The following is a 17,593-nucleotide window of genomic DNA, read 5'->3' as shown; positions in this document are numbered from 1 at the left end:
GAGCGTGGTTTATGAGAGAAAACCAAAACCGATAAATGATATGTGCAGGTTAGGACAGAAAAGCTTTTGCCTAAGGTAAACGTATTGATCTACTTGGCTAATGTAAATGATAGCAATAATGTAACTTTTGTGTAGCTACTTTGTAGTGGCATAGATTGTTACTGTATTGCCGTTTTATAATGAGCAGTTCTCTGCCTCTTGTGGCAAAGGTTAGGTCTAATAGTTGTGGTCATTACGCCAGAATGATTACGACAGACTGGACCCAGCTACGGCTTGCCGTACACAGGGGATGAGCTCTTACCAAAGATCGTATATGCTTCAGAAGACAAGTCACTCAATAGTTCAACTAGCCTACCCTCCCGTCTGCATGTTCAATTTTGCATCTGATAGACGACATAAGCATAATTGGAGTGAATTGTGGTTCAGTATTCAGAAATATACCATGAAAGATATAAACATAAACACAAATATTTTGTGTACCATCCACAAATACTTTGATACTTCATTAAAAAACTCCAACAGATTTTCACATGCTACCAAACTTAAAAAATAGAAAAAAAAATATTGTTACAATACTGTATGTTTTCAGAGCCAAACATATCACATATGTTGTTGAATCTGCATTTGTGAATCAAATTACATGTATGATGCGGCTTGCATTTATTTGTGGATTTTTTTAGACGTTTGCTTTGGTTGTGTAGGTGAACGATTTACAGATGCACAGAACAAGGAGCTTTTGTTTGCTTCTTTGATGACTGGAAGGCAGCCACCTCCTCCAAGGCTGCCACCCGTGGGCACAGCCCACTCTTTACTTAGCCAACCACAAGCCATGTGGCATTGTGTTTTGCTCACCTCATCAGCCAATGATTGAGAAAGATGCATTTCCTGAAGAAAATTCAGGTGATTGCTAAGCAGCAAAGCTGGTGGATAGGTGGCACTAGGTGATAGCAAGCGGATGCTAGGGTGTTTCTAGGTGGTTGCTAGATGCGTAGTAGTGGTTTCATAATGTTATTAGGTGGTTGTTAAGTGAGTATGAGTGGTTGCTATGGTGTTACTATATGGTTGCTAGGTGATTACAAGTGATCACCACATATGTTCTCTTGTTTCTATGTGCTACATACTGATTATTATGGACTATCCTATGGTTATGGACTAATTAAAGTATAAAGAGGGGGATAATATGTGACAAAGGTCCTGGGCCGGATTTGAACCCAGGTGCCCAGGGGTGCTGTTCTGTAGCTGAACCTGACCTCTGACCTCTGACCTCTCTGTGGAGGGGGGCAAGTGAACAGAGAAATTCCCTAGAGGTATCAGTAAAATATCACATCATGCAGCGACACAAATCAGCCCAGAGCATGAGTTAAGTGAATCTGATCTCTCTTTTGTAGAATGGACAAATTATACAGTTGTAAAACTGTCATCTGAAAAATTGACTTGTGATAAACCTAATTTGTGTTTGTTTGCTTTTATGATAATATGAAATGATAAATAGTTATTGTCTTCATCAAAGTGAAGATATGTAATTATCTTGAAAGGGGCAGTTCCATATAAATATTGGTTATACCTGTCTGTGAAACAGCTTTGTAGGAGACAAAATCGGTGGTTAATACATTGTGGTTAAGAATGAAGTGGCGTTGGATTCATATATCATATATTTTTCACAACCTATCATATTGTCACCATGAAATTAAACTTCTAAACCAATACTGAGTTACTGTTTACCTTTATTCACAAGGAAAGTCTCCTCTTCATTACAGAGGTTCTGCTCAACGTAAGCGATTCAACCAGATCCCCAGTTTGAATTATCCTATGATGTAAGCAATTTTAACAATTAACAAAAAAAAAAACATTCTATTGGAGGTAGATAGTTCACGTGAGTTGTTCATATTATTGATTCAAATTTTTAATGACATAGTTGGCTGCCCGGTGGCTCACTGGTTACTAGCACTGCGGCCTGGTCCTGGGTTTGAATCTCAGTCCTGGTGCTTTCTGTGAGGAGTTTGTATGTTTGTATCTTTGTATTTGTGTGGGTTTCCTCCCAACTATTCTCCCCCATAGTTAGCTGTGTTTAACCATGAATACATCTATTTCAAACAATTTGTAATAATGTGGGTAGCCTCCAGCCGCACCATAGAGAAACTCTCTGCTTACATAACTGTTTAAGATACTGTAGCTGTATAAAGACCTGCAGGTCAGGTGGATTGGAGACTCTAAATTGTGTTTTGGTGTGAATGTGAACATGAATGTGTTTGTCCATGTTTGTCACTCTATGTGTTCGCCCAGTCATGGACTGGACCCTGTCCACGGTGTTTCCTGCCTTCTGCACCCAATGCATGCTGGGATAGGCTCCAGCCCCCTGACCCTGAATAGGAATAAGCGGGTATGGAAAATGACTGAATGAATGAATGAACGAATGAATGAATCACAAAGTTTGCTTTGTGCTATGCAGCATTCTAATTTGACATTCAAAGTCGTCTTATTTGAATAAAAGCGACAGAGTAGGATCCATGATGAAACACTCTGACTTTGATGCAACAAGGCTGCACTCGAGCTTCAATTAGAGAGAATTCATTGCACAATTACCCATAAACCTGCTTTCATCAGGCACCGGCTCCCAGCCGCATAGGCACACAAGGAGCACAATAGTCACATTGTGCTCTGCTCCATTTCACATAACATTGATTCTTGTGTACTGTGGCTGAGTTGTTTGTGACTACACTTGCCATTATTCTTGTCATTGCCTTATATTGTCTTCCTCCCTCCAATGGGATCAAAAGTCTGAATAGCATTTGTTGCTCAGATTCAGAGAACTTGTGAGTGAGCTCAACTCTGAACTAACTCAGAGATTCAGAGGACTTGTAAGAATACACTCAGCCTCTATTTTGTCGTCTATCCACAGAAAACAAGCCTGCTTTATTAAATGTGACTATATCAGTAGCATTGAGTGGGAAATATGTTAGGGACATTGGGCTTCGGCCATGTGAGTTTGTGTTCCTTTCATTATGCAACATCAGTTGTATTTGTATGTTTTAGGCTGATGGAATAAAGACAGCATTATGGCAACATTATGTGCTTTAGGTAAATAAAAAAAATGCCTTAGTGGTCAGAATTAAAGTTGTAAAATATTCAAGTTATCCTTAGATTTTGTAAGAAATGTTCACTGAATCATATCTGTTAACGTGTTATAAAGAACAAAAGGGATTTTTTTTGTTTCATATGACATTCAGATACTGTAACTGAGAGTGGCATCACAACCAGGTACTTTTCCTTTCTTTAAAGAAATTTGAGACACTATGAAACATTATGATTATGTTTTGCTTATGTTTTAAAACCAGTAAAAGTAGCCTCACGGCTGCGATGTTTGCAGGGGGATTGAAACTAAACTCAAGTACAGGTGTGTTTATAAAAAATTTAAAATGACACAGAATTTCCCTGAAATGACACACAAGCTTGTTAAATTAGCATTTTTAGTTATTTAGTTATAATGACTAAGAGCACTGATCCACCACTGATCACATAAAAATGACCATATAAAACTGTATTGAGACTTAAGAGGGAATCTGGTTTCAAACGGCTCAGGTAAACATCCTCTATTGCTCCATTAGTCTCATTGTTAGAATCAGTGGAATGAATTGATTGCCTCTCATCATAGTTTTAGTTGTATAACATTGATGTGTGCCTAGTGTGTTTGTATTATGGCTAGATTTACATCCTACCAATGGCTTCAGCAGAGAACTAGATGGGAGCTAGCACATGTTGAGCACAATGCACAGTAAATACCGGGGTGTGTGAGCAGTCCAGCTGCTGCTTCAGCTTTTGTCAGAGGTTCAAAGGCATCGATAAGCTATGACATAGATGGCTTTGCCCTCATCATCCTATTACCTTCTACTGTGTATTTATCCATTGTTCATTTTTATAATGTCCCCGACCTTACCTTTCTGTTTGTTTGTTTAGTCATCATCCAATACAAATACCGCTGGTAGCCCTGCCAGAACAACCATCCTCTGTAAAATGCTCAGGCTATATGGGAAGAGGAAATAGCAATGAATGTTAATTGTATCAAATTATGAGAGCAGCATCACTGCTGTGTCTGCCAGCTGAGAGACACTGTCGTTTCAGAGGAGTTCATGACGCACAAAAGTTTCCTATCATGTGGTTGCTGGGCATCTTTAGGCTGGGTTCAAGAAGGATCACATGCAACTGTTATTCTGACCATACCTTCATCTTTTCAATGTCAAGTACATACTGAGGAATATTATTAAAGTCTGTAACGTATGTGCATCCCAGGATGGGATGTCTGTGCATCCCAGGATGGGTGAGGGACCCATCCTGGGATGCACAGACACACTGATATATTATATATTCATATATATTTTCTGAGATGAATTAGGCTATGTTGTTTTCAATACAAGAGTATGGTTTTCATACTCTTGTTGTCAAGTGGTATTTCATCAGTAATAAAATTTGCTTCTAGTAAATTATTCAAAATGTAAACATGGCAATTTTTAGAGAAGGCCTCAATCTAGCTATAATATATATATATATTGCCCCATCTTCCTAAGAAATTAAGTTACTGCACTACTTTCTAGGAAATTGTGAAATAAAGCATTACTGTTGTTTTTTTTGAGTTGTTTTTTTTAGTTTTGATATAGTGCACAACACAATGAACAACTCATCACTCATCACATAAAAAATTTGAGCAAAGGGATGATATGGCCCATGATGCCAAAAATGGATTTGTTTAGTGGTTCAAATGCGTCAGTAATTGAGGGCGTGTTCATCACAGTAGGGTCTATATAGGTCTGTGATCTCTCCCTCTGAACACAGCATCACTGCAGCCACCTGTTACACACAGCGACTCCTCACTATCTCTTCGTGGACGGAGCCCTCTCATCTCAAGAATGCAGGCTGAGGAATACAATCGCAGAGGTAATCATGGCTTCCATTTTACCATATTTGACACCTTTGCACTGTGCCATTATTATATTCCACTGCACATAAGTAGAATATAATAAGTAAAATAAATATAACAATAAATGTCTGTTTCTGACCAGGTAAGGAGTTGGTGGACTACATCACAGAGTACCTGGGCTCCATCAGGGAGAGGAAGGTGATTCCCGATGTGAAGCCAGGCTACATGAAGGAGCTGCTGCCTGACAGCGCCCCTGCAGAGCCGGAGGATTGGGAGAGCATTTTCAACGACATCGAGAAAGTCATCATGCCCGGAGTAAGTTCCTATGTCACCCATCGCCATTTCAATAATGTGGAACTTGAAAATAAATTAAACTGTCTCGCTGAAACTCACTGAAATCATGATGAATTGTTATTACAGTAAGTGGAGAAAGTGTTTTGAGATGTGACTGTTCCCCAGGTGGTTCACTGGCAGAGCCCTCACATGCACGCCTACTACCCCAGTCTGACTTCATGGCCCTCCATGCTGGGAGACATGCTAGCTGATGCTATCAACTGCATTGGATTCACCTGGGTAATGAAAACAACTTTTGTTTTTCATGTTATTCTCTCCCCTATGCAGCATAAAACAACAAAAATGTCACGACTATCATGTAACCGTGAAGTCACAATTTCCTTCTCACTGATAGAGGATTGTCTTGTGTGCTGTGATGGTTTTGGACAGGCTTCCAGCCCTGCATGTACAGAGCTGGAAATGAATGTGATGGACTGGCTGTGTAAAGCGCTGGGGCTCCCCTCCTTCTTCCTGCACCACCACCCTGACAGCAGAGGTGGAGGCATACTGCAGGTTGGCTGCACCTCGCACTATTTATTGCACATTCACAGCTATTGCACAACAGTCTCTGTAGATGGCGTCATTTGACTAAACACCTAGACGTTAATTGGATTCCTCATTAATTGGGCACTTTGTCTCTTCCTCTTCTGCCTGGCTCTCCTGTTAGAGCACAGTCAGTGAGAGCACCCTGGTGGCTCTTCTGGCAGCCAGGAAAGACAGGATCCTGCGGATGCGGGCCGAGCTGGACCAGGACCTGGACGACTCTGTCCTCAACTCCAGACTGGTGGCATATGCTTCAGACCAGGTCAGTCTCACCACTGCTGTCACAGCGTCCTATCAGTCAAATGAAATAAAAGTGGGATATTGACACTGTGTGCGACTCTGTTCACAGGCCCATTCCTCAGTTGAGAAGGCCGGGCTGATCTCTCTGGTGAAGATCAGGTTTCTGCCCACCGATGAGCAGTTTTCTCTGAGAGGAGATGCTTTGAAAGAAGCCATTCAGGAAGACAGGAGGAGGGGATTGGTCCCTTTTATGGTAGGTACTAGGTACTGAATTAAGGAATAAATTAAATGCACACGAGTACAAAATAGTGGCATCAATTGCTCAGTTGCATTTGTTTTTCTGCTTTGCAGCTGTGTGCCACTTTGGGAACTACAGGAGTATGTGCCTTCGACAACCTGTCTGAACTGGGGCCAGTGTGTAGGTCTTCATATATACTTATTAACTCTATAGTGTCTTCATTAACATTGTAAAGTCAAATGTCGTAATGCCGCATTTAGACTAACTTACTGGGGGGGTTATGCTGTTTTGATCCTCCTGATCATTTCAAATGCTCACTGTGTTTTGTTTTGTTCTCCAGGTGCAGAAGAAGGCCTGTGGCTCCATGTTGACGCTGCGTACGCCGGCTCAGCTTACTTCTGTCCTGAGCTGCGCTGGTCTCTGGAGGGCATTGAATTTGCGCACTCCTTTGTCTTCAACCCTTCCAAGTGGATGATGGTTCACTTTGACTGCACAGCCTTCTGGTGAGTAAGAACATAACATTATCTCGCTTCGATAGACAACATAGAATAAAAGCTAAGTGAAATTAAAAAACAATCTAGCCAAATTAAATGTATTTAGGTCTGTGAAGAGTGTTTGTGGGTGAATAGAGGCCAGGTAACATGGTGTGTCTTTGTTACCACAGGGTGAAGGACAAATACAAGCTCCAACAGACCTTTAGTGTTGATCCCGTCTACCTCAGACATGACAACTCACAGGCAGCCACTGACTTTATGGTATGATTCCCATCTGTCTCCATCCACTGAAGATTCGGCTATAATAGTGTATCATTTTGTAATATAACACTTTTCTTTTTTTCGTTCAGAATTGGCAGATTCCCCTCAGCCGACGTTTCCGTTCTCTCAAGCTCTGGTTTGTCATGCGCTCCTTTGGACTGAAAAACCTCCAGGCTCACATCAGACATGTAAGTTCTCTTTATGTAAATTATTTAGGGAAATATTAAATCATCAAATGAAGGCCTAATGAAAGGAAGTGGAATTTACTGTAGGAATTGTTTATTGTGTGAACTGCTGCAAGCTTCGGGGTATCTTTTATAGTTTCAGAAATTACATGTGAATGTTTCCTGTGGTTTCAGGGCATTGAGATGGCAAAACTCCTGGAATCTCAGATAAGGAGTGACCCCAATTTTGAGGTTCCTGCTGAGAGGCACCTTGGCCTGGTGGTCTTCTGTCTGAAAGTACGCAAACGCTCACACTGTTTAAGTCCTATCAAACGAGCCATGCAGTATATATCCAGAGAGAATGATTAAACAAAGCAGAATGTTAGTGCTGAATCCAGGTTTATCTCTGTAAAATGAAGTAACTTTTCTTTTACTGGCTTAATGATTGTTGACTTATACAAACTTGCCAGTCACACCTAGCTCAAAGGTGAGTCACTGTGTCACTTAACCTAGTCTTATCAAGTACAGGTGAAGGGCCAAGTAATATCAGAGGTCAACAACCTTAAACTAATCTAAAGGAAAAATCTTTTTATTTTGTTTGTAGTCTCAAGGCCCTTTCAAGGCTTTGCAGTTTTCAAGACCCTTTAATGAATAAGCTCAGAAAACCTGATGAAGTAATGTGAAGTAATAATTAATAATGAAGTAATAATTAATAATTAGTAATAATGCTCTCGCTCCAGGGAGGAAATGATTTGACCCAGGAGCTGTTGAGGAGGCTGACGCGGTCCGGCACCATGTACCTCATCCCTGCAGACGTTCACACCAAACGCATCATCCGATTTACGGTGACCTCGCAGTTCACCACCTCAGACGACATTCTCAAGGACTGGGGCATTATCTCCAAAATGGCTTCCAATCTTCTGGCTGAGACGCAGCCTCTGGGCACAACGGAGGAACCACGAGCTGGGGAAGAAGAGGCAAGAAGAGCAGAAGAGACTCCGGGGACAAACAACCCCGACTCAGACGCAGCATCTGGGGAGACGGAGTGTCCTGCGCCCAGGCTGGACAAGGCCCAAGTGGAGCTGTGGATAGACAAGGCTTGGATTCGATCGAGGAGACCAATGCGCTCCCTTAGGTGCAACAGCGAGCCTCTGCCATACATTAACATTGGGCCGCGGTACGGCTACGACTTTGAACCAAGTCCTGGACCTAAAGACCCTGCGGTTGCCCCTGCTATGATGGATGTCAAGCCAAGGCCTCTGCCTTCAGCCACGGGGTCGGGTCCCCTGTTCAAGATCCCAGAGATGCCTTCAGGTCTTCTGGGTAAACAGGTCCTAAAAAAGCTGACAAAATTCTACAGTGTGCCCAGTTTCTGTAATCAGTGGGTGCAGTGCGGTAGGTACCAGCCGTGCTGCCCGCTGAAGGTTCCCCAAGTCGCCCAAAAACACTTCTCCTCCACCTGCAGAAGGATGAGCTGTATGTCGTCTTCTCCTGTGGCCAATACAGCTCCCACTCCTACTCCACTGGAAGCTGCCACTGTACATAAGCTTCTGTAAGGATCCTGAAAGTTCACAGTGTACAGTTTATACACACAATAATTCAGCTATTGAGAATCCAGCAATTTACTAGTGTATTAGATGTGTTAGAGCTGGGCTAGAGCAGAAGTCAGCACAGTCCCAGATCTTGGCAGACTGAAGATCATTTTCTCACCATGTCAGTGTAAAATCACAAAAATATTAGGCGATTTGAGATGAGAGATTATAAATTGTTATGCTTATTTACAGTCATGCTGTTTGATTTTTTTATTAAAAATTATTTTTAACAAAATCATTTCACTTGAAATATTTTGATACACATTCATTAAAAAAATAAAATAATCCTGGTACAATAGCTCATGAAATTTGCTGTACATAAACGCTCAAAGTCAATACACAGTACATTTGGCACCCTGTATCATCTAAAACCTAAAATCAAATGTACCAGTTTATGTTGATAAATCTTACACAACAATTGCAATGATAAACACAAAACTCAGCCGCAGCGGACATTCAGAGCCTGAGCTTTCCCTCTGCGATGGAGCTGAATATCTCCTGTGTCATGGGGATGTATCCCTTACTGTCCTCCAGGTAGAACAGAGGCTCTGTGATGACTGCTGGGTTGAAGCCCTCCTCTGCCAGCTTCACCTTCATCTGCTTAAACGTCCCAGTTACTGCCAGCGAGTCCTACCAGAGAGTGGTTTTGAAAAAGAAAAACAGATCATTATATAACAGTTGCAAGGCATTCAGAGTGAAACGCATGATTTTGAATTATACGTTAGCATACTTTTGAAACCGAATTCAGCAGGACTTACCTGTATGCGAATAAAGCGGGGTCTTGCATAGCTGGGAAGGTAGGTTTTGACATGCTGGTATGTAGCTCCGCTGTCAAAGTCCATGTCCTCTTTCAGCTTGAGTGCTGCCATGCCAATTCTTCCCTCGTGTCCTATCAGTCAAGGTCAAAGCAAAGAGAGCACAGGACATGGATTGTAAACAACTGTTTGCATGTCGTTATTAGGAACTTTACATTTCGCTGTTGTCAAGGGAAAACCTTGTATCTCCAATTTAGGTGATTTTCATGTTTTAACCTCGCTTGAAGGATTACATGGTTCTCTATGGGTTGAGAAAAATCTATGACCCCTTGGCCTGATGAATCCCATTCAAACCCCCAAATGAATGAACTCAAAAATACATGGCGGTCAAGCTAAAAACAAGACTGTTTTTCTTAGTTTCTGAAAGGTTTACATTTTGGAGGTACAAGGTTTTCACCCAACAGTGACAATTTGTAACATAACCTAAACAAATTAGCTCATGAGTATTTTTCTGTATGATGGCGAAATCATTAGATAATAATGAAGTTGTTACCTGGCACCTTCACACCATAGACATTAGCCTCCTCAATGCAATCCACCATGATCAAATGATCGGCCACCTCAGTGGTTGCCACATTCTCTCCTTTCCACCTGTGTATGAGGACAACAACAAGATGGCACATGCATTGTTTTCATTTAACAATGAGGACCTTTTGTTATGATTTAGATGCAGGGATGTAGTGGAGGGTAAACCCACCTAAACTCAGTTTACCAAGCTTTTTTATTTGCATAAAACAGTCTACCGCCTTTTTAGTCTGTCATAAAGCTTCATGATATGAAAAGAATACATCATAATATGCAGTATCAAACTGGTATAAGTTATATGATTATAGTTTGTTTTGAGAAAAAGAAAACATGAATTAACGCTTTTCTGAAAATATAATTGATTTTTTTGTTAAAATTGTCATTGTTTGCATCATGATGACCACCAGCTGGAGCACTTGGTTGACCCACCTTTTTATTTACCACTTAATCACTGGGTAGATTTGTTTGACCCACTGACCTGAAGGTGTCTCCAATACGGTCTTGAAAGTAGACAAAACCCTCACGGTCTATCTTCAGGAGGTCGCCACTGTTAAAGTAGAAGTCTCCTTTGACAAAAACGTCCCTCAGCTTCTTCTTCTCCGTTTGCTGCTTGTTCTTGGCGTAGCCGCTGAAAGGTGTCCTCTCTCCGATCTGAGCAACCAGCAAACCAGTCTCTCCTGTAGTTAAAAGCAACAAGAACAGAAATTGTAGCAGTGAGAGTGGAAAGGTCATTTGAGATTCCTGTTTTGTTTTTTTGAGAGAGAGATCTAGTGCTGTTGTTGTCTCACCTCTGGGGACTTCAACACATAATCCTCTGGAGTTTCTGACTGGCTCCTCTTTCTCCGTGTCGTACCTTATGAGCGCATACCGACCACTAGCCTGAGAAATAACAATAAGACAAAAACTTGTTTTTCACACTTAATTTCATACTAGTTCTGTAAATATGCTCTTTAAATTGTAATAATGTGATGATTACATAGAAGCACTTGTAAAATGCATCAGCTAAATCATGCTTCTTTACTAGTTGGATAAAACTGACCAGCATACGCTGTAAGTTCTTCTTATGATGTAAAGTGTTAACATCCCACAAAATACTGAAACTTGTATTGGAATAAAAAAACAAAACATTTGTTTTTTTTCCTCACTTACTCTGTGGAGAAAATGCTCTTTGCCAATAGCTCCAACTTTCCCAACATAGTTGACAAAGCCAATATTTCCTTCCGTAGCTCCGTAGCATTCACAAATACAAATGTCCCCAAAACGCTGCAGAAAATCAGCCCAGGTGTCGGCTCTTATCCCGTTCCCTAAAGCCAGTCGGACTTTATGATCTCTGTCATTGTCTTTCTGAAAAGTGAATGGGGATGGAGAGGTGACATAAATGACAAATATTTGCAGCTTTGGCTGAGTACAGATCTCTGACCGCTGCAGCTGTACATGATGTTAAGTGTCCATACCAATTTCACAAAATACTGTGTGCTGCTAATATACGAAACAACATATTGTTAGTTATTCTTCCAAAACAATAATGATGATGACCTGTGAAAGAAATAGTTTACCTTTGGTGTGTTGCAGAGGTAGCGCATAATCTCTCCTATGTACTGAATAACAGTCACATTGTATTTCCTACAGTCATCCAAGAACTGGGAGGCAGAGAATTTACGTCTCAAAACAACAGTGATACCTAAAAATAAAGGGATACAAAATTCAGCAAGAACTTAGTGAGACAAAGAACAAGTGACACAAAGTTTTGAACTTTAGGACTTTGAAACACAAACAGTGGAAATCAGAGCCAAATTGCCTCTCAGTCAAGGTCCTGAGATTATAGCTGCCTATTCAACCTTTATTAACCTCGGTATCATCATCAGAATGCAAACTCCATCTAGGCAATTGTGGAAGAGCTTTAATCATTTATATGCATTAAGTGTATAAATGCATTTCTTTAGTGTGTATCTGTTTACAGAGTGGGAAAGTATTGAATCCTTCATGCAAATTGTTTACCAGATCTGTGTGTTCTGTCCCTGTCTATCAGACAGTCAAAGACATGTGAAACTCACACATAGAAGCCCAATTGTTACACTTTCAACCCCCAATCCACTCCTTGTCTTTGTACTGAAAATCATATCCCTTTTTCCTGCTTCACTATTCAGAGAGCAATGAACCTGCCACCAGCTTGTATTCACTCATTCATTCACTATGCTTTGTTCACTCTGCGTGCGAATAAAGCTACTTTTGTAAAAAGAACTGAGACTTCAGCTGCTTTTGTCCGTCAGTGAAGCCGTTCCCATAGCCGATCCAACTAAAACAGAATATTTTGTCTAACAGCAATCATGTTTTGTGGTTTCATGATACTTTTGATCGCGCAATTATAGGTTATTGTTATATGCTTTACCTTTATCTATGGCTCCACAGAGTCCCATCAGAAAGCCGGCACTGTGGTAGAGGGGCAGGTATATGTAGATGACATCGTCTGAGCGTACGCCAGCAATAGACTGAAGAAACGATGCCATCCATATCCTGTGATGGTTAATTACAGCTGCTTTGGGAAGCCCTACAATATAGAATTACCATTATAAATCGAGGTAAGATGTCTATTGTCCTACCTCTGAACAAATCACATGATGTAGTTCAAGGCCAAGGAGAAAAAGGTGCATAACAATGGGTTAGTCTAATATAGGGCTGAGCGATATATTGTATAATATTGATATTGTGATACGAGACTAGATATTGTCAGGGAGTTTGGTTATCGTTATATTGTAAAATAACTTAAACGTTATTTCTCCCTGGTTTTAAAGGCTGCCTTACAGTAAAGTGATACAATTTTCTGAACTTATTAGCTGGTAAAATGAACAATGATTGGCTTTACCTGCTCATCATATCCACAATACTTATTACCATTTACACATTACTGATTACTAATGCTCATTACTAATTTTCTAAATTTTGTTGTGTGTAAATATCTTATGAAAGCACAAATACTCATCCCCAAAATATCGATATGAAGGTATTCAGTCTAGAATATTGTGATATTTGATTTTGTCAATATCGCCCAGCCCTACTCTGTCAGATCTCCAACGATGCAAATCAGAGATGCAGGTCAGAAGGGAGGGTCACCTGTGGTTCCTGAGGTGTAGATGTACAGAGCGGGACTCTTCAGATGAACGTTGGCCCTGAGCTGAGGGGACAGAGGCTGGTCTGACGCCTGCCGGATCTTGTCAGAGAGACTTTCCATGCCCTCTGCGTCACAGTCCTCGCTAAGGATGAACACCCGGACCCCCTGCTGCTGCAGGGCGGGCAGCACCTCCTCTACAGCACCCCGCAACTCTGAGAGAGACGGGCAGAGAGAGCGAGCCACAGGTTCAGGGAGGACAAATCAGAACAATGAGGAAGCAAGAGGGAGACAGATAAGGAGCTACCTGGGAAAGATTGGGAGAAATTAAATGTATTATCTTTACAGGTCCCATATTCAGTTTTCTGGATTTTGTTTTCAAATATAATATGGCACAGGATTAGAATAATACCCTTTATGATGTTTTCAAATAAATTGTTTTCTTAAAGGGGTAAATTTCAAAGTTCAAATGCTGCAAACTGGCCTGACTGGAAGGACTATAGCAATATGTTAGTGAAAGGAGCCTCATATAATAAAAAGGCAAAGTTGACAAAGTACAAATGAACTGGCATTAGAAACTGAGCATGCAATCAAAATGCAGCTTACAGGGAAAATCTAGAAATGACTCAAGTGACATGTATTTGACCACAAGCCAATGCAAGCCAATGCATTTCATATACTGTATTAATCTCATCCCAGTCACTTTGTCTTTTGCACTCCCGTTTTCTCCCAGCTTACCAGCACCAGCCACGAGGAACTTTGCCTCACAGCAGGAGAAACAGTGCAGCAAGGATTTGGATCTGATATTGTAGTTGAGGAGAGCAGCTGTGCAGCCCAGCTTGGCCAGACCGAGCCACATCCACACATACAGAGGCTCGTTGCCCAAGAAGAGGGCCACAGTGTCTCCTTCCTTCAGCTGGGCATGTGTCGACAGAGCCCGGGCCACTTTGTTGCTTTCATTGTCGGCTTCTCTGTAAGTGTACGAGCTCTTCTCAAAAACAATGAACGGTTTGTGTGGATGCCTCGCCACTTTGTCGAGGAAACAGTCCAAAATGCTGTGGAAGAGTTTGGTGTATCTGGTCATGCGAAAAGCGATGTGAAGTGCAGTGATCGCGTAACTTATGTCTTTAAAAAAATAAGGATTCCGTATGTAAAGTAATAATGGCAAAATTGCCAAACCTGTAAGAGCGGTATATAGAAAATATGCACTCATATTGTATTCTGGACAAAAGATTCAGTCCTACCGGCTTCGGTCCTGAAAACTTCAACTATTCAGTAACCGCTTCGTGAACTATGAGCCTTTTCTCCACAGCAACTACATCAGCCAATATCTGTTCTTGGGTGGTAACATGATTTATTTCCTATGTTGTGCTCGTCTGTCCAAAGACCTTTTGTGACACTCTAATGCTTTTTACTGCTTCTTTTCTATCATTTTATGGTTTATAGCTTTGTTTTATTATTATGGTGCCTTTCCACGAATGGAGTTGAATTTATGTCCCACCTTTTGAGGAGTGATTTAAAGCAAAATAGTAAAAAATATATATTTCTATGTGAAAAGTGAAATTAATTACCATGGTATTTCAAATATTTATCTGTAAATTAGTCTTTAAATTAACACGTAGTACGTTTTTAAATACAAAATATAAATATTAAATACAAAACATAAATATGAAAACTAATCCTTGCAAATGCAATAGGGTCCTCCGCACCATCAGTGATCAGGCCCTAAATATCTGGAAATTGTTAACATGTTTGTTTACATGTTAATAGGTTGGATTTAACATTAGTTAATGTGTTAGTAGGCAGTTAACAATATGTCAGTTAATGATAATATTTGTTTGCAAACACTCTGGAAAAGTGTTATTAACATGTTTGTATACATGTTAATAGGTCTGCTTGTTGCTGTTAGCAAATGCTTACAAAAGCCCTAGTAATACATTGTAAATGACTAAATGTATGTATTAATGTTAACAAGCAGACCTATTCACATGTATATAAACGTGTTAATAACCCTTTTCCGGAGTGTTTGCAAATGAAAGTTATCATTTACTAACACATTGATATTATTACATTAACATATTGTATATATATATGTGTATACACACACATATATATATATATATATATATATATATATATATATATATATATATATATATATATATATAATCTTATTATTATTAACATCGCTATTATTACATTAATATCGAAATTCATATTTGTTTAAAAATAACACAGCAATAGTAAGTGTTCTGATAAAAGAGTTAGTAAATGCAGTTTCATGTGCATAAAATGTGTTAAAGTGCATTATTTGTTCAACCCTGTTACTCATTGCAACCCTGTTAAGCAAAGTTTAACCCTGTTACTCATTTTTAATGAAAATAGTATTTTACACACAGACTTTACAGTTATGCTTACTATAATAACAATGTAATAACTTGATCATTAAGTTAAAATGATAAGTATTCACCAATTGGTAATATTTTCTTTTTTTTAATCAAAAATAACTTACTGAAGTCTTTAGCATACAATGAAAAGTGACAAAACACAGGGAAATTTGTTGGTTGTAACTTATATTGAGAGATTTAAAGGGACTACATTCAGCATATATATTAATTATATCTAGAAAACAGAAAAATATGTTGCAATAGAACTTTAAATGTTATTCAGAAACTTACTTAAATATTGGTAACAGGGTTGCAAAAACGGTGCGCATGTCAGGAAAATAAAATACTTTGTTTGATGACCTGAGGTGGGCAAATAATATTTTCTGAAGGTTAAACATCTTCTTTCATTATGACTTTATTGAAATAAACCTAAAAACAAAGTTTGTTTTTTGAAAATTTCAACTCCATTCGTATGTGGCCCCCTCTCTCAAGAAAGTTACACTTTGACAAAAACCATTAATCTGCCCTGCTGCCTAAAACCATCCTTTCATTTATTAGCCTGTGCATTGCAATAACAATGAAAAACAGGCTTGCTGAACTTTAGAAACAGCATCAAATCAAAGATTAACCTCATGTCTCTCTCTCTGGTTTTAATCTAAAACAGCAAACAGACACCATAAAAGAATAATCCACCTTTGTCCTGCATCAGGAAGGTCGAGACACAATACTTGTTACACTCGTTATCCTCCAATATGGACTCTTCTGAGATTATGGTGTTACACTGTTAGTCTTATCTCTCTCTGTTGTCCCTTCCAGTCCAACATGGCACCCAGCAGCATGGTAGAGGAGGTGGAATGTAGATCACATCCTGTGAAAAGTCTCTGATGCCTTCTATGCTTCTTTCAAGGCTAAGGCAAATAACCTGTTTGGTTGAAAGGCGTTGTGTGTAAATTAGTACCTGAATGTTTTTTTTGTTGTTGTATTACTTCTATTAAAGTGACTTTTTACATGCAAGGAAGCCCTGCCCCTGTTCCTTCTAGTTGCTCTGCCATTTTTGGGTCCCTAAACTACCTTTGAGTCGGCAAATAACACAGAAATCCAAGTTATTCCAGATCATTATTTGACTGCATACATAAATATGGTTTATAGTTGTGGTCTGGGCATTTTGACAACCTGTTGTGTGAAGTACAGATGTACAGTGTTGGGTTACTGATGGCAAATTTAACCCTGCGCTGAGGTGACAGACGGTCTGAGGCCTCCTGGATCTTGACAGAGAGACTTTAGTTTCCCTCAGTTTTACAATCCTGTCTGAGGATAAACACATGAACCAACACCGACTCTACAGCAGCGGTTCTCAACCTTTTTGGCTTGTGACCCGTTAAAACAAAGTGAAGCCTACTCGTGACCCCCCGTCACGTCACAGGTTGCATATGCAGAGTGGTGAAAAGGACTAATTATCAGAGGAGGCCTAGAGCCTTAAGAAAAAAAAATAAAAAATAGAGAAAAATCTGAAAAAATAGACATGACAATAAATTTGTATAGCAGAAATCGCAACCCCCCAAAATGAAATTCTTGAATGTTGAGAACCACTGCTCTACAGCACCATGTGGAAGACACAAAGAGAACTGGTAGGGAGTTCACAGAGGAAAAATAATTGAAAAAAATGGGGCAGTGAGAGGGAGACAGCTATGGAGAGATCCTGAGAACTGAAATATGTTCTCCTTCATTTTTCTTGCATCATAAAAAGCCAACATGCGACCAAGTGCGAATGAACTGGCATTTGAAATTGCCATATTATTGACTGAGTTGGACTCTATTTGTACAAGCATGTTAGTCCTGTGTGCCTGCAGCAGCGATGAGGACTTTGGTCCCCGACAAGAGACGCGTGGCAGCAGAGACCTGGATCATAATGCAGTTGGGCTTAGCGGCAGCACAGGACAGTTTAGAAAAGCCCAGCTTGATTTTGTCATGATCTGCTCTCTG

The 17,593-nt window shown here is 40.1% G+C and overlaps 2 protein-coding genes across 3 annotated transcripts; one reads left to right on the top strand and one right to left on the bottom strand.

The window, feature by feature from the left end:
• The first annotated feature begins 4,849 nt into the window (after positions 1-4,849).
• Positions 4,850-9,012, top strand: hdc (histidine decarboxylase). Its single transcript, XM_071528754.1, has 12 exons — positions 4,850-4,929; positions 5,055-5,227; positions 5,372-5,485; positions 5,636-5,758; positions 5,913-6,050; positions 6,138-6,281; positions 6,380-6,446; positions 6,607-6,769; positions 6,931-7,021; positions 7,111-7,209; positions 7,381-7,482; positions 7,926-9,012. The coding sequence occupies exons 1-12, from the start codon at positions 4,902-4,904 to the stop codon at positions 8,739-8,741; spliced, it is 2,058 nt and encodes a 685-aa protein (XP_071384855.1). The 5' UTR covers positions 4,850-4,901; the 3' UTR covers positions 8,742-9,012.
• Positions 9,013-9,233: 221 nt separating this feature from the next.
• On the bottom strand, positions 9,234-14,436 carry LOC139651741 (long-chain fatty acid transport protein 2-like). Of its 2 annotated transcripts, XM_071528734.1 has the most exons (10): positions 13,962-14,436; positions 13,229-13,438; positions 12,507-12,665; positions 11,674-11,798; positions 11,267-11,461; positions 10,906-10,996; positions 10,596-10,794; positions 10,086-10,183; positions 9,536-9,666; positions 9,234-9,407 (listed from the first exon to the last, which is right to left on the bottom strand). In XM_071528734.1, exons 1-10 carry the CDS (start codon positions 14,434-14,436, stop codon positions 9,234-9,236), a joined length of 1,857 nt encoding a protein of 618 aa, XP_071384835.1. The 2 variants fall into 2 exon arrangements, with proteins under 2 accessions (XP_071384835.1, XP_071384836.1); XM_071528735.1 differs by lacking the exon at positions 12,507-12,665.
• Between the last annotated feature and the right edge of the window lie 3,157 nt (positions 14,437-17,593).

Source organism: Centroberyx affinis, unplaced genomic scaffold, assembly GCF_046629955.1.
Source record: "Centroberyx affinis isolate AG114_WGS23_722 - 3 ecotype Tasmania unplaced genomic scaffold, CSIRO-AGI_Caff_v1 ptg000122l_1, whole genome shotgun sequence".
NCBI classification, from domain to species: Eukaryota; Metazoa; Chordata; class Actinopteri; order Beryciformes; family Berycidae; genus Centroberyx; species Centroberyx affinis.
Note: the sequence above shows the minus strand (reverse complement) of the source record. Positions and strands in the feature narration are given on the sequence as shown.

Bases quoted from the DNA above. Each gene is read 5' to 3' on its own strand.
- hdc (XM_071528754.1), top strand. From the start codon at position 4,902: ATGCAGGCTGAGGAATACAATCGCAGAG. The intron at 4,930-5,054 runs GTAATCATGGCT...GTTTCTGACCAG, and splicing joins TGAGGAATACAATCGCAGAG to GTAAGGAGTTGGTGGACTAC. The intron at 7,022-7,110 runs GTATGATTCCCA...TTTTTCGTTCAG, and splicing joins AGGCAGCCACTGACTTTATG to AATTGGCAGATTCCCCTCAG.
- LOC139651741 (XM_071528734.1), bottom strand. From the start codon at position 14,436: ATGAGTGCATATTTTCTATATACCGCTCTTACAGGTTTGGCAATTTTG. The intron at 13,439-13,961 runs GTAAGCTGGGAG...CGTCTCTCTCAG, and splicing joins GTTCCTCGTGGCTGGTGCTG to AGTTGCGGGGTGCTGTAGAG. The intron at 11,462-11,673 runs GTAAACTATTTC...TTCACTTTTCAG, and splicing joins ACCTCTGCAACACACCAAAG to AAAGACAATGACAGAGATCA.